General features: G+C 31.4%; 1 protein-coding gene across 1 annotated transcript in view; it reads left to right on the forward strand.

The window, feature by feature from the left end:
• The first annotated feature begins 2,235 nt into the window (after positions 1 to 2,235).
• The window catches only part of LOC143067002 (uncharacterized), a 28,939-nt gene continuing 13,703 nt past the window's right edge, over positions 2,236 to 17,471 (forward strand). The window contains exons 1-6 of the mRNA XM_076239926.1: positions 2,236 to 2,392; positions 6,046 to 6,129; positions 10,754 to 10,798; positions 13,450 to 13,500; positions 15,671 to 15,694; positions 15,976 to 15,993. Coding sequence (XP_076096041.1) covers positions 2,378 to 2,392; positions 6,046 to 6,129; positions 10,754 to 10,798; positions 13,450 to 13,500; positions 15,671 to 15,694; positions 15,976 to 15,993 — 237 coding nt within the window. The 5' untranslated portion in view covers positions 2,236 to 2,377. The remainder of the gene's footprint in view (positions 2,393 to 6,045; positions 6,130 to 10,753; positions 10,799 to 13,449; positions 13,501 to 15,670; positions 15,695 to 15,975; positions 15,994 to 17,471) is intronic.

Raw genomic sequence — 17,471 nt, forward strand, 5'->3', positions numbered from 1 at the left:
GATAATATACAATATGATGACCAGAACGAAAACTTAACATGAGTAGATAAATGTTATAACAGGCTTTTAATATTAAAAATTAGAAATTGTAGATGCTCATTTATTGCTTCAGAAAATTATTCAAATGTAATGATCATTTTATTTTATAAAAGAAATAAAATAATCTGAATTATCTCCCCTTATACGACTAAGTTTACAAATTATTTCATATAATAAAAAATATTTTTGCATCTGTAAAAACAGTCGTAGGAATAAATTGAGAAATACATTTTTTTCTTGTTTAAATGAAAAGTCCTACAAGTTTATTGCATTTCATTTCCCAAACTTGCTTATTTCATCTTAGACCAAACCAATAGTTTTCTGCTATTATATGTTATCGACAATTTGTACATTTTCCCGTCTATCCGAGTTACTGCCTTTTTTTCTTCTTTTTATTAAGATCATGAACAGGACTTGATACTTGAAATTATTAGGTAATGCCGTCATGCATACTGAAGTGCAGAAACTTCACGTGCTCAGGTCCACCTCAAGCTCCAAGTCCATCCGCCTCAATTTATCAATGAAATGCGACTTCATTCATACAACCGCACAACTATCCAAACATTTTGTACGCGTGAAATACAATTTGCTGAAAAAAAGAATAATGACATTTTAATTTTTGATACTGACTTCATCTGAGCTCGAATATCAGCTCGCCCATGCCAGCTGGCTTTATTATCTTGCTGGTCAAGTCAGTATCAAAAAACAAAAATGCCGTTATTCGATACTCAAAAGATGACGGAACCAAAAAAATATGACTGATCTATCGGAGATCATTTTCGCACCCTTTTCACATGCCCTTTCAGCATCAGTTACTGGAGGTACATTTTGTAAAAATAAAACACGCTTCGAACGCATCAAATATGTATTGGTTTCAATACCCCTTAAGCATATTTTATTTATTATCAAGTTCGAATGTTTAAATAAAAAAAAAAACATTATGTTGATTTCAATTTTTTCTTCATAAAAAAAATAACGATACATCATAATATTTCCTTTTTCTTAATAGTCTGTACAAAAAACGGAGATATAATATTGTTGTCGTCAACATCCTCGAAGATTATATTTTAATGAAATATACTTATTGCAGCCCTATATATACTAAATTTAATCCTGGTATCTATGATGAGTTTATTTAAAACCACTGGGTCGATGCCACTGCTGGTGGAGATTTATTTCCCCGAGGGTATCACAAGCCCAGTAGTCAGCACTTTTTGTGTGCTGATATGAATTGTCATTGATATTGTTATATTTATAAATTTACTGTTTACAAATTTTAGAATTTTTTGAAATACTAAGGCTTTTCTACCTCAGGCATAGATTACCTTAGGTGTATTTGGCAAAACTTTTAGGAATTTTTGTTCTCAATGCTCGTCAACTTCGTACTTTATTTGGCCTTTTTAACTTTTTTGGATTCGAGGGTCATTGATGAGTCTTTTGTAGACGAAACGCGCGTCTGGCGTATATAATAAATTTAATCCTGGTATCTATGATGAGTTTATCTACACATTATGTAGACCGAGATAAAAAAAAAAAAAAAAAAAAAGAAGAAGAATATCGTTGAAAAGAGTATAAAGGCCAATGTATGAAAATCAAGTGTTAAAAACGATACCGTCTGTAAAAATCTCTGATTTTCTGGAGTGCTCCATTGTGCAGTGTCATTGAAAAACCTTAATTACCCAGAGGCGGCCACACGATTCTGTAAAGTGGGCATAATGGAGGTAACATAATGACTAGGACTAGTACTGGAAAAGGCTTTATAGAATAACCATATAACCGGTAGCTAGTTATGAGCTTAAAAAATTGGGAAAAAGTGTACAAATTTAATTTTCAAAATCATGTATCTATATGTAATATTATATAAAATTCATTGATTTATTCAAGACTGATATTTTGCTATACATTTTTAAAAATATAATCTTAGTTTTAATGGAAACAGAGAGTATTTTATGCTTGGTTCATTGGTCCTGTAATTTTCAGTACTGTTTTGACATTAATATTTTCCTACTAGGTACTAGTATTCTCCTAGTCTTTTAAGTTGCTAGTCTCAAAAGAATTACAACTGTACCTTAAAAGAAGTAAAATTCACTAATTATACCCCAAAAATGTATTTATGTATATGCCTTTAAATGCTACGCGCTCCGTTAATTCATATAACTATGCATATATACATTGTTAAACAGTTCAATGAAGCATAGTAGGATTTAATTCAAATACTTTACCTTCTTTGGAGATATCTTCCTGGTTGAAATATCGACTGCTTATTTATGTTATAATAAATTGAGTATGTTAATTGGATGTTTTGGAGTTCTGAGTGTGGAAAATAACTTCGGAAATAATGGATTCAAAAACGGTATGATTTTATTTACCTAGTGCATTAATTGGCCTATTGTTAGATATAAAGTAAATGGTAAATCTTTTTTTGCGTAGTATCTTTTTGACCATGGTTTTGTCGGTTTTATCGACCTTAAGATGCTGTATTGTCCTCACTGTATCTTCTCACTTGTTTAAATACAAAGTTTTACTTTACACCCAGTATCATAGAACCACATGTACAGTATGCATCATTATGATGGATTATTCATTATTGGATTTGAGTATAACATGTACACATACTTTAATGCTCATCTTATTTTTTTCACTTTTTCAAACATATACAGTGTAATTTGTTAACACAAACGGATTACTCTTTAATCCCAATAGTATTACCCCTTTTCGAAAGTATCTATGTGCTTTTATTTTTAACAAAGATTATGGCGTTGTCAGTTTATTTTCGATTTATCAGTTTGACTGTCCCTCTGGTATTTTTTCGTCTCTCTTTTATGAACAAATTTCCTTTGATTTGTTTCACTTAGGTATCAGAATCTTGAACTTGGTTGGTGACCATTTAAGTGCTAAATAGTATATATATTTAAAAACTTTTTTACATTATAAAGATAATAGGCTTTGCATTGATGAACGATGAGACAACACTCCACCAGAGAACATATGAAGTAGAAGTCAAGGTTTCCAACAACATGAATGAATTTGTATCTAAAAGACATCACATTACCTCCGATCACAAATTTTGATGTTTGTGAAGAAAGTTCTTATGAGTAATATCAATAATATTCAAATAAAAATTCTCACAATTTATCACTATCTTTCAGATCTGTATTTTGAGAAAGAAATAAGCAGTTGTTATGCATTTTTAAACAATGCTCTTACGTTAATTGTTGTATAGTACACAACCCTTATTTAGTTATTCACGAATTAGTGGTAGTTCAAATTCTTATTGTAAAGATTGAAAGACTATTTGAAAAAGAATCTACTCCGTAATTAATTAGGGAGAAATTGTTTACCCTTTTTGATAAATTATTTCCATAATTTAAATATATAATCAAAATCATTCAAGGCGTCAAATGTCGATATTTAAATGAGTTTTTTTTTTTTGCAAAATCAATGTTTGGAACAAAACACATAAACAACACTGGCATTGATTCAGATCAACAACATGTATTGAGATTTAATCTAGATAGGATCCTTATATTGAATACGTATATAAATCGATAAGAAAATTAATATTTCTGTATGCAACATTTAAAGTTTAATGAGAACTGTATATGCATAAAGATAATGAATAAACTATGTACTGGTTACATCAACAACAATTGAATATGCTAGTCATTCATTTTATATGTTACGTCGTAACACAACAATTGTGATATCTTCTTATAGTTGTAGTTTCTTGAATGGATACAGTGTATACAATGTTTGTAACACATAGACCTAGCTTAGACTATAAAACTATATAATGGATATAGTGTATACAATGTTTGTAACACATAGACCTTAGACTATAAATCTATATAATGGATATAGTGTATACAATGTTTGTAACACATAGACCTTAGACTATAAAACTATATAATTTTCTAGGTCAGACTGGCTTACAAAATAACTTTTTATGTTTTGTCAATAACATGTCTATAATTATGTTACTTTGTTTGACGGTGTATTAATGGGTTTTTGTTTGTTTGAATGTACTTTAACTATTCTAATCATATACTGTGTTTTATTTTGAAATTCTTTTGATTGTCAAACTTTTTGAAAGCTAACAATAATTTACATTTGAAAGCATACACACTTGAAATTTTCAAAACAGAACAGACACAACTGTCCAAATTGTATGATCTTCAATAAGAGGAATCTGAAACAGGTCAACCTTGTTATAGAAATCTGCAACTGTTTTTTTTGATTTTTGGTGTTTTAACGCCACTTTTAAGCACCGCATTTAGGCTATTTCGTGGCGGTCAGTTTTTATTGGTGGAGGAAGCCGGAATGCACGGAGAAAACCACCGACCTTCGATATGATAAGATTGGAGTCGAGTGCACCTGCACGAGCGGGGTTGGAACTCACAACATAAAGTGTTGACTGGCTAGTGACTGATTACAGTAGTAACTTCTTAGACCATATGGCCATCGAGGCCCCGACTGTTTTTGAAGAACAATTCATGGTTTAGGGAGCTACCATTTGATTTTTATGGGGGGGGGGGGGGGGGGCTAGGATGAAAAATTTTGTCCTGCTTTTTTTTTAGTTGTAATCTCTGTCCTGCCTTTTTATTTTTTACTCTATTCGGTCCTGCCTTTTTTTTTACTAGTTTATCCTGACTTTTTTTACACAAATTGTCATCCTGCCTTTTTTTTAACAAGTTTCTCATCCTGCCTTTTTTTTTACTCAAAAATCCTGTCCTGCCTATTTTTTTCAAATTTCATCCTAGCCCCCCCCCCCCCCCCACATAAAAATCAAATGGTAGCTCCCTTAACGAGCTTGAAATGTACAAAATGTTAAAGTTCACACATGTCAATGCCAAAGCAATGCATGCCCACTGGAGGGCTGGTAACGTTGAAGACTGATATTTTTCGAGAAGTGGTATAAGTGCCTAACAAGATTTTGTGAGGTAGACGAAATTGACTTTAAAACGATCGTATTGAATTTTGATGTGCAGAAATAGGCAGATCGGACATATTTTGACTTTAGTTACTTACTTCTTAAGTTTGGGATTAATTGTTATCAACATATTCCAATGAGACTGAAAAATGTTTTTTTTTTATTATGATAAATAATAATTTTACCTGCCGTAGTCGTGCGTAAAATATATTTCGGTATTTCTCTTACGAAAATGACTTGTTTAATGGAACAAAACGTATTATTTGTAAACTTTCTCTTTACTCTTCACAATAGGCTTTTAAAAAATAACCTTTCAACTGTATATTCCGAAAATTTTGTGAAAATCGAATAAGTGGCAATTCTTACCTTTCATACCTTAACTTTCATTGATAAAACATAATATTGACTCGTCCAGTGTCCAGTTTGAAGGTCATTTTAGTTACCGTACACATTCATGCACGTTCTAATTAATCAATAGTCATGTATGAAAAGCATAAACAAGTTTGAAGGTAAACTAATAACAACTTAATCCAATCAAATTGCCTACGATTCAATAACAATGACCAGTCCACATCATAAAAATGTATAGGGGTAAACTGGGTAGGGAGAAAATGTCAGATATATTAAGTTCATTATTTTGCAACAACGAGTAAAAATTTGTTAACCAATAGATTTGTTATAATTTCATAAACATGTCGTTATGTATTGGTATAGTTTTTAGATCTTTCATTAGCGTATTTAAGGCTGTAGAAAGTTTGGCCTTCAAAAGTCAACATAATCATTGACTTTATACAGAAAATTCGCCTTTTTAAAACATTGAATGTTTCACAAATAATACGCGACAACAAAGCAAAATCATTTCTTAAAACACTGCAAAAAAAAATCATTCTGATTGATACAGTGGTATTGTCATAAATTGCACTGGAATGAACAGTTGTACATCAAACGTCGAATTCCCTCACACAATGTTATCACACACTATAGTTATCCCAGATATTCAGTGATCGAAAACAAACATGATTTATACGTCAAAATTAAGAAATGAATTGATTTTCTGTTTTTTTTTTAAATTTCAGAATGGTTTTAGTTTCACCAACATCAGAGCAAGTCCAACAAACCCTCACAAGAAACCAATTTATATAAATACGGGAAACCTTCAAGTGAGTAATCAGCTGTCATATGTATAGTAGTAAAGTAACAGAAATGCTACTGGAAACTTAATGTATGACGGAAATTATTTAGTTTCTTATTTACAAATAAATGACATTTCATTTTATTTGAAATATAAATATGTTTATGCTTAGTGTTCAAGTTAGTAGGCCGAGTTTACACATCAATACACTAGGTTGTGATATAAATGTGCTAATAACAAAGCCTGCTTTTAATGTATTACTTTTCAAACAGGTTTTACTTGAAAAGATACATTCATGTAACTTATGTAATAAACAAATCAAATCAGAACAGGGAAGATGGCTATTAATTATGTAATACCTGGGGTATTGTATTTCAATAGTATGCATTTATAAATAAAGATTCCTTTGTATATTTCACAGTGGTATATTTTGTGTTACTTGTTATCCAAAAAGTAAACAACTGGCCACAATAAGGTAGGATGAAATTGGTCAGCACACTTAATTTATAATATTCCAAACGGAATCATTGTTTATATTGTAAATACGCGATGCAAATGAAAGAACACTAATGTATTTATTGATTTCGTGAGAAGTTTGGCTATGATTGGCTATGTATATATGCTGTTAAGGTTTATGTACCCTTCTGTAGCCATTTTTGTACGAACTTTTCAAACTTCAATTGTATCAAAACTACAGATATAATGAATAATAGAGATAGGCCATTTTGTACATATTCCAAGGGGAAACTTGATGCAAAGCATTATTTTTTACTGTTCCATTGCATTTAATAGAAAAAGAGGAATTTGTGGCAAATAAATCAAGATTTTTATAGAAAATCCACAGCCTTTATCCTTGTACTCTCATATTTGGCAATTTGATAACTGATAGATATAGGATTATTGCATGCAGTGCTAGCATTGATTTCCTTAAAACAAGTTTATAAATGTAGTTATTGGTTAAGACAAGTATAAATATGGCCTAAATCAAGTACACCTTTTAGGGTGCGCTCGACTTTAGTGACTCAACACGAGGTGTTTTGGAATTTACAGGTTACTTAGAACTTTTTGTAAAAAATAAACACTAGCACATCATAGAAAATCAAGTGAGTAATTTATGTTTCAAATTTTATAACAAAAATCTCTGTATTAAAGGCTGTGGATTTTCTATAAAAATCTTGATTTATTTGCCACAAAGTCCTCTTTTTCTATCAAATGCAATGAAACAGTAAAAAATAATGCTTTGCATCAAGTTTCCCCTTGGAACATGTACTAAATGGCCTATCTCTATTATTTATTATATCTTTAGTTTTGATACAATTGAGGTTTGAAAAATTCGTACAAAAATGGCTACAGAAGGGTACATAAACCTTAATTTGTATAGCATTCTAGTGTATGATTTGATAATGACTGTTTCTAATGTTCCTAATGTTGTAACTTCAATCCTGCCCCCTTTTGAATGTGACCTACCGAATAAGATTTTTTTTTACCGCGTTTGTACTCAAATGAGAAACATCACAGTGTAGATACTATTCTGTACGCTATCCGGAAGTCGCGATTTTCGAAGCGATAATTTCCAACTGGCTAACGGGACGGTTTTGCCTACGGTAACTTTTCTCATCATTTGTTTACTCCTATATCTACAAAGTGCTTTGAACATCTTCAAGGTATATATAGCATCATAAATATGAGTTACTGTAACAAAAACATGCATTAGAATATAAAATATACGTGTGCATCACATCAACTTGGTAGAAAAAAGTGAAATCGATGGACAATTTTGCTCTCGTAGTACAAAGCAAATAATCTTTTATTGCAAATATTTGCATCAGTTTACAGCTAAATATATACTGTTTCAATATTCCTTTCGGATTTAAGTAGAATATTCGTATTTCCAATAAAAAATATGTTTTCCTTGAGGATCCCTAAATAAATTACTGTACGATCAGTCTAGAACTGACTGTATTCTAGAAGCGATTTCAGATTTTTTGACTGTATGACCAGTCGTGATTTTGAAGAAAAAACAACAGCAATTTGAAGGTATATATATACGTGTATATATGATATTATGAACTATCCAGGGAACTATAACGTGTAATTACTTTCATCAGACAATACAAATATATTTCTGATGTTATTTTTTAGATGGCAAAATAATTGTATTTTTGTTCCATCAGTCTTATTTAAAATCAAATGCCTAAAAAGTAATACATGATTCGCTTGTGGACTTTTTAATAGTGTATCGTTACAGTTATCTGTTTAAAGCTATTACATTTTTAGAGATTATTTACACCGTCCTCCGTTGACCAATTGATGATAACATAAATCAAGCTTGTCTCTTTTAAAATAACAAAAAATGGATAAAGACAGCTTTGCGTAGGGGGTTAATTCACGTGATATAATTTTGGTAAGTTTACAGAAATAGAAGGTCCATAATGCATTAATCGAGTAAAAATTGAGCAATTTCAGAAAACTTTAATGATTGGTTTAGGAGGTGTTGGAAATACCTGATGGGTACCCCTATATAATGCAATGTTCAATAAAATTGAGAAAGGAAATGGTGAATATGTCAAAGCGACAACCACCCGACCATAGAGCAAACAACAGCCGAAGGCAACCAATGGGTCTTCAATGCAGCGAGAATTCCCGCACCCGTAGGTCCGTATCTTATATAAAGTAACCCCATAAAAGATGTTTACTAAAATTCGAAATAGACGGTGCACAATACAGTCATTATCATTTATGATAAGGAATCCGAATAAGATAAATTAATAGTTATATCAGTGACGGATTCAAATAAAGGGGATCCGGCAGTTTGAAACCCTTTTTTTAACTATCAATGCATTTGTATGGGAACATAAATTTGAAATCCCTTATTCTCATGGATTGGACCCCCTCTCCATTTAAAAATGGCCGGAACCCCCAATGTATATAAAGTGGTTTATGAGAAGATGCGCTTACAAAACCGGCGAAACATATTGTACCGGTCCAACGGACGAACGGAAAGACGGACTTCTTTATCACTATAACCCCTGCTTGACAAAGTGGTGTACAATTGAGTGTCAAATAGACAGCTCTACATCTTAAACAAAGTGAAGGAACTGTGATCAATTATAGGCTACAGTACGTCCTCGAATGTGTGTAAATACATGCATTTTTATATAACAACTAAATCTGTGTGTTTGTACGATTTTAAGTATAACGGAGGACATTTCTGAACCTTATATACTAGTATACGTCAAACCTTCCTCTTATTTTAGCAATATTTAAACATCCTTATACTTAATGTAGTAAGTCGAGTACACCCTATTAAGCTAAAAAATGTTTCATATGTTTTCAGGATGTGAATGTATTGAAATATAATTGTGTTATCTAGAAAAATGCCACCTTCTAATGTATCGTAAATAACTTTGAAATCACCACTAGAATACAGTCACATAAAGACTGATCATACAGTTTTAAAATATACAAGCGAGACTGATCGTACAGTGAGAAATTCAAACAAGTGTAATTTTCTTATTTCTGGCTTCAAAGATCTGGTTGAAACTTTTACCACCACTTGAAATATACTTCATTTAGTAAATTAAGTCTGGTTTTTACGTTAATTTGTACACTAAGAGGGTAAAAAGATTGTTTTTAGGTTCGCCGACTGATTTTTCTTAGTGATGCACTTGAAAATCTCTTGATTAAGGCAAAGATACGAATAATGAATGTGCTGAATTTAATTCTAAACAATTTGAGAATATCGATGTCGGCTGAATTAATCATTAAGCAATGTACAGATAATCAACTTACCGTTTAATTCAGTATACCCATCAAATTTAAAATGTGATCCAAAAAGTTCTCGCTTCGAAAATCGCGACTTCCGGATAGCGTACAGAATAGTATCTACACTGTGAACATGACTGGAGTCACTTCTAAAGACGGATCTGCCTACCATTCCGGACCTCCAGTTTTGGTGGGGTTCGTGTAACTCACTCTTTAGTTTTCTATGTTGTGTTTTGTGTATAATTATTGTTTGTCTGTTTGTTTTTTATTTTTATTTTTTATGCCATAGTGTTGTTAGTTTATTTTAGACTAATGGTTTTAAATGTACCTTTGGTATCTTTTGCCCCTCTTTAACAGTCATAATTGACACAATCAGGTGCATGATCCAGGATTTAAAAAAGGGAGAGGGTTGATAAGTCAACATTTGAGCGATTCTTGTTAAAAATTGTATGCATTTATATATATATATATATATCATAAATTATGCCCCTGTCCCGCGAAACCCGCCTCTGACAATACGTATATTCATGCATTTTTCTTCTATAGAGCCATTTTATGTGCTTCTAATTAAATCCCTTTTAAATGTCCCATTTTATTTTTGAAACACTGTCTATATGCTCAGAAAAGGAGTTTCATACGCTCTTTGTGCAGTTTTTTATTGTTATATTTTATAATTGTATTTGATACAGTCACGTATATGAGGGCGTTAGTCCGATTGAGTGTATCTTATTTACACCAAGATATTACTGTCAATGCAGAATGGTAGTTTTCTGTAATTTAAGAGGGGTCTATCACTATATCATTTAAAAGCATGATAAATGCAAGGTATTCATTTTCATTTACCGACATCTTCGTGTAAGTTATATTGCTATCGAATTATGTTTTAGAGATCCGACAGTCTGTCAAGTTCAGGAAGTGATAAAAAGTATCAGGTATATGTGTGCTAAAAATTTGCTTATTTTGTCTGGAATGGAGCTCTGAACTAACATGTAAACAAACAAAGGGTATATGTGTGCTAAAAATTTGCTAATTTTATCTGGATTGCAGGTTTAAACTAACATGAACACACATACCAGGTATATGTGAGCTAAAAATTAGCTAAATTTATTTGGAGTGCAGCTCTGAACTAACATGTACACACACATCAGGTAATATGCATCAAATTGCAAAATACATCTGGCCTTGAAGGCATAAAACTTTTATGACCGTGAGGCCTGGAGTGCAGTTCTGAACTAACTTATCCTCATACTTCGGGTATATGTGTCCTAACATATGGCAACATGTATCTGGAGAGCAGCTCTGAACTAACATATGTATAAACTTTGTATGCTTGTTTTCTACGTTATTCTTGTGTAATTGCAGCATATTATAGCATAACAAACTTAAGGTGTGTTAAGAATTATTATGAAAGGTGTCTTGTCTGCTTTGATTCATTTGTTTTAGAAAAAATGATGCCGAGTCACGTTTGACTGATTTTGAAAGTGACTCTCATTAAGCATTTCTTATTTGTACATTGATTAAACTTACAACTTTCTGATACATGGTTACTTTAAATAACAATACATCTTCAGTTATGATACATATTTAATATAAGATCTGCAATGGTTAATATCATGTTTAATATTAGATCTGCAATGGTTAATATCATGTTTAATATTAGATCTGCAATGGTTAATATCATGTTTAATATTAGATCTGCAATGGTTAATATCGTGTTTAATATTAGATCTGCAATGATTAATATCGTGTTTAATATTAGATCTGCAATGGTTAATATCATGTTTAATATTAGATCTGCAATGGTTAATATCATGTTTAATATTAGATCTGCAATGGTTAATATCATGTTTAATATTAGATCTGCAATGGTTAATATCATGTTTAATATTAGATCTGCAATGGTTAATATCATGTTTAATATTAGATCTGCAATGGTTAATATCATGTTTAATATTAGATCTGCAATGGTTAATATCATGTTTAATATTAGATCTGCAATGGTTAATATCATGTTTAATATTAGATCTGCAATGGTTAATATCATGTTTAATATTAGATCTGCAATGGTTAATATCATGTTTAATATTAGATCTGCAATGGTTAATATCATGTTTAATATTAGATCTACAATGGTTAATATCATGTTTAATATTAGATCTGCAATGGTTAATATCATGTTTAATATTAGATCTGCAATGGTTAATATCATGTTTAATATTAGATCTGCAAAGGTTAATATCATGTTTAATATTAGATCTGCAATGGTTAATATCATGTTTAATATTAGATCTGCAATGGTTAATATCATGTTTAATATTAGATCTGCAATGGTTAATATCATGTTTAATATTAGATCTGCAATGGTTAATATCATGTTTAATATTAGATCTGCAATGGTTAATATCATGTTTAATATTAGATCTGCAATGGTTAATATCATGTTTCAGGTCATTTGATTATACCAATAGCAAGTGTTGCGTTAAGAAATTAAAATCTTCAAGCATTATGTTTCTATGTGGGTGATTTCAACATTTTTATGAAAACTTGCATACTATTAACACAAAAAGTCATGCGCAGCTGCATATAGATATCTAAAAAATAATGAATGTGACTTTAATACTTTTATTTCAAATATACTGTCTGGCAATAAAATTCAAGGCATGCTTTTATAAATCCCCTCTTCCCCCCAAAACAAACAATGAAAAATTTACAAACATCTCATATAAATGTTCTTTTGAAAATGCGAATATTATATCTAAAATATAGAACAATAAAATTTGAATACAACCTCATAATATACAATAAAAAATAAAGCGCAGGTGATAGGAAGGAACGCCAGGTGTAGTGATGTCGTTGACCTTTATATTTAACTGCACAGTGCCCATGTTCTCTCGCAAATGTCCTATAAAAAAGCGCAAACGTCCCGTGTCGGTTCTCTCCCCCCCCCCATTTACTATCTCGCTCTCCCTTTGTCCTTTTTTTTTTATCGAAACGATATTGAAGCTTTGTCCTCCGAGCTACCGCCTAGCTACGCCACTGAATTCAGAATTTATTATTTTGGCATTTTGTTTTTACCAATACAGTTTTAGACCCTACATGATTCGGGTCACCATAAGTAATTGAAGACCACCCTGGTTTATGAATGTTCATTTGTTGTATAAAATAATGGTTAGTGAGACAACTTTCCATATAGAGTCTAAATGAAGTAAGTTTGTACAACGATAGGTCAGGGTACGATCATCAGCAATGTGCAAAATCCATACTGTTGTCAGATTTTAAGAAAAGAAAATTAGCGTTTCCAATTCTCCTTTTGAAAACTAGTTACTTAGTTACATGTTATGACGAATTTTTATTTAGACATTATTCAATATAAATAACAGAAATGTTTTCTTTTCTTACCATCTTAAGTTTTACAGTACTTATATACAATGTTTTTTTGTCATTAATATATAAATTTTTAAAAAGATGTCGTTTTCTGCTTTTTCTTTGTTCTTCATTATTAACTGATATGTTTTTGTAACTTCAGAACATGCCAGGAGCTTCCTTCATTATTAACTGATATGATTTGTTTTTGTAACTTCAGAACATGCCAGGAGCTTCCTTTAATCCTTTAGATGGCGACAGATCTCATATTGTAAGTGTTCTCTGTCAAATATGTATGCGCTTTTTCTTTACTTAAATTATAAACCCTATTTTATACGAGTACAATATCAAATGAAAACTTCTTATAAAAAATAACTTACAATACATTACTAGTATACCGTTTGCATCTCATTTTCTTGCATACCTGAATAATTACAACCAATAAAATCTGCACCGATGTCCTAACTGGAGAGACGAGAACAATATATACAAAAATCTGCCAGCGATTAATTACATGAAAAAAAGAATTGAAAAAGTTAGTTTTATTACGTCCTCACACTTATCAAAAGCTTAATTAAAACCATAACATATTTTTAAATGAAATTCAGTTAGAGTATATTGTGTGAATACTATATGCACATACACCATACAATGTACATGGTGTCTTACCTACATTATTTATCGAGGGAATTAGTCCATTAGAATCTTGCAACACTGATATTTTAAAGATCTTAATCTTTGTTGTATATTGATAAAAGTTGAATAAATTATTTGCATATAAAATCTCAATATAAAAATAAGGACAGGAGATGTGGTAGGATTGCCATTGAGACAACTATCCGCTAGTGTCCAAATGACATGGATGTAGCAACTATAATTTACCGTACGGCCATTAATAATAAGTGAAACTCAAACCATACAAGGACCCTAAATGGCGAAATGTGTAACAATTCAAACGAGATAATCAAAGCCTGATTTCTGTAAAAACAATTAACGAAAAGCAAATATTACAGACAAGCTCTTCTTTATTCACTATTTTTACCAAATTTCCCAATTTTCAATATCTTTCTTTTAGCGTATATATGAAGATATTTAATTTTTTCAAAGATATACGTGTTCAGGTTAAACAAAGACATTTTGTTGTTGAATTAAAATGACTATCCGTTACAGAATTTTACAATTTTTAAAAACAAATATTAGTTGCCTTATCAATTGTACATACATTCACTGTCATTTTAATTATTTCTGATTGACTGTGTAAACCAAAACAACATATAAACAGAAGATGTGGTACGGTTTCCAATGAGACAACTCTCCAAAAAATACCAACTATAGGCCATCCTACAGCCCTAAATATCGAACAACGTCTATACTGCATAGTCAGCTAAGAAATTCCATGAAATGACAAATGTAAAACAATTCAAACGAGAAAACTAACGGCCTAATTTATATACAAAATAATGACTGAACACAAATATGTTACTCTTGGGATAGGCACATACAGGGTTTAACTCGTTTGAAGGCATCAGCCGTCCTAACCTACATTGGTCAGTTGTGTAACAGCACAACATAAGAACAAACAATACAAATTAGTCGAAAAATGCTGAACTCATCAGATGGATACAATTAGAAATACATCTAACAAATACACTGATTGGAAATGGACGGGTACTTAAACATCAATACAACAAAAAGACACTTAGTACATATCTGAGAGTACTGGCCGTACAGCTTATTTTTTATTTCTGAAATGACATAATAGTTTCAGAGCATACACATGTTAATTGTATCTGTAAAAGACACAAATATTAAACTTCCCGAATAGCACAATGGCAATAAGTATGTGCGAAAGAGTTCATATTAACAGGCAGCTGAATGTAGGTACATTTGCATATTATGATTATTAGTCAGCAACCTTATGACGTGAATTGATATGCTATTGCAACCATTTATGTACGAACTGCTGAAAGGATTTTGTAACATGAAATTCATATAAATATTTACCTGTTACGCTTGTCAAAATGCATGAAATATTAAAAAGATATATGTAGAATAAACCAATTGAAAGGACTTGACCAGTTCATGCACCTTCTGTGACAAGTAACATGAAGAAAGTCAGACTAGTTAAAAATATCACAAAGAGTGGTCTTTGTATACTGTTAAATTTTTTTTTACTGTTCCAGAATTTGCCTTTCCTAGTTTTTGAACGCCATAGTGTCGTGTTGTGAACCAGGCGACCAAGGATATTTCCAACTTGTTCTTACCAATAATCTCATTGTGATTTACAAGTTTAAGTACTATTCGAATTCGCTAATTAGCTTATATGATAGTTTTATTAGGTGTACATGCAATCAATATGAAAGTGACTGAAGCAAATAATAAAAAAATATTTGCATTGACAATGAAGTGATGAAATAAAGTTTTTTTTTATATATTGACAGGACAATTATGGCAAAGAAGATAAGGTAAACTAACATTCGAATATTTACTGAGTTTCTGATATATCGATCAAAAACACCTTGCAATTTACAAAAACTATAAAAAAAAGAAAAAAAAAAGAAGAATAAAACAATACCTTATCGCCTGCTTTGCGATGCAAGCAAATTCTGTATAACACTGATAGTTACTAGATAGATTGATGGTAAAATATGTTGATAATGAGATACTATTTCAGATCATATAAACGAGAGTTAAAATCTAATAATTGATACTGTAAATACATGTAGAAAGATTTTTGTGTTTCTAGGACGCTAAATCAGATCGGGTAAAATATTTGTTTTAGTTTTTTATGATTTGTTTTGCTTGGGTATGTGAAATTCTAACAATTAATGGTGATGGCAATTTTAGATGTTTATGTGTAGATTCTTTCAATACTGGTATAAATAGACAACAGTAGTATACCGCTGTTCGAAATTCATAAATAAATTGAGACAAAAACAAGTAAGGAGCACACTACTTTTATAAAAATACATTATGCAAACGTATTGGTGCTGTCGATGTTGTTGATATACTTCTAAAGCTTATAACCTGAACCTGTATAAAAAAAAATTAGTCAACGTGTGGTTCGTTTGATCTCAGTTCTTCATTGGTTAAAATCCGATTATGACGTCGAATTTGCTTGCTTTCCTCTGAAATTCCTATTGTGACGGCATGAAAAAAGGCGACCATGCCTGAAGACGTCACATAGAAAGAACACATATTTTTGCAGATCATTATAAAAGAAGGAATAAGTTTGCCTGCATAATGTTAGAAAATCATTAGAGAACCAGATTCCACCACCAAATCTCATTTAATACGATTTTTATCCACTCTCGACAGTTAAATTTTAAATATTTAAAACGCTCGGGCAAGCCTCGTTTTTTAAATTTGAAAATTTAACTGTCTCGAGTGGATAAATATCGTATTACACTCGATGCAGTGGTAGAATCTATATATAATCGGTATAAGGACATCATTCGTAAATATAGCTCAACATGCAGACTTCTTATACTTTCAGGTATTTCACATCCATTTTTTTATGGAAATATTCTTTATAAAGCACAAAGGTGTCAGTATTCACCTCAAAAACTAACAAAACCTTTGAATAGACTTATTAAGAAGGGATATAGTTACGATACTGTTGTCAGGTCATTAAAGATTGCATATTTTGGCGTTAATATTGATTCACTTATAGGGTCTTTGCATCGGAACTAAACACATTTATTCAAAAACCAGTTGTTGGCATGACACGGGTTATGTTCTTCTCATATATGTTATGATGGTATGATACTAAACCCCTAACGGAAAGGATTGTGCCTGATGTTCATATGATGAAATCATAATCTTTCAGTCAATTTAATTGAAGTCTGGAGCTGGCATGTCAGTTAACTGCTAGTAGTCTGTTGTTATTTATGTATTATTGTCATTTTGTTTATTTTCTTTGGTTACATCTTCTGACATCAGACTCGGACTTCTCTTGACCTGAATTTTAATGTGCGTATTGTTATGCGTTTACTTTTCTACATTGGTTAGAGGTATAGGGGGAGGGTTGAGATCTCACAAACATGTTTAACCCCGCCGCATTTTTGCGCCGGTCCCAATTCAGGAGCCTCTGGCCTTTGTTAGTCTTGTATTATTTTAATTTTAGTTTCTTGTGTACAATTTGGAAATTAGTATGGCTTTCATTATCACTGAACTAGTATATATTTGTTTAGGGGCCAGCTGAAGGACGCCTCCGGGTGCGGGAATTTCTCGCTACATTGA

Source organism: Mytilus galloprovincialis, chromosome 3 (assembly GCF_965363235.1).
Source record: "Mytilus galloprovincialis chromosome 3, xbMytGall1.hap1.1, whole genome shotgun sequence".
In the NCBI taxonomy this organism is placed as follows: Eukaryota; Metazoa; Mollusca; class Bivalvia; order Mytilida; family Mytilidae; genus Mytilus; species Mytilus galloprovincialis.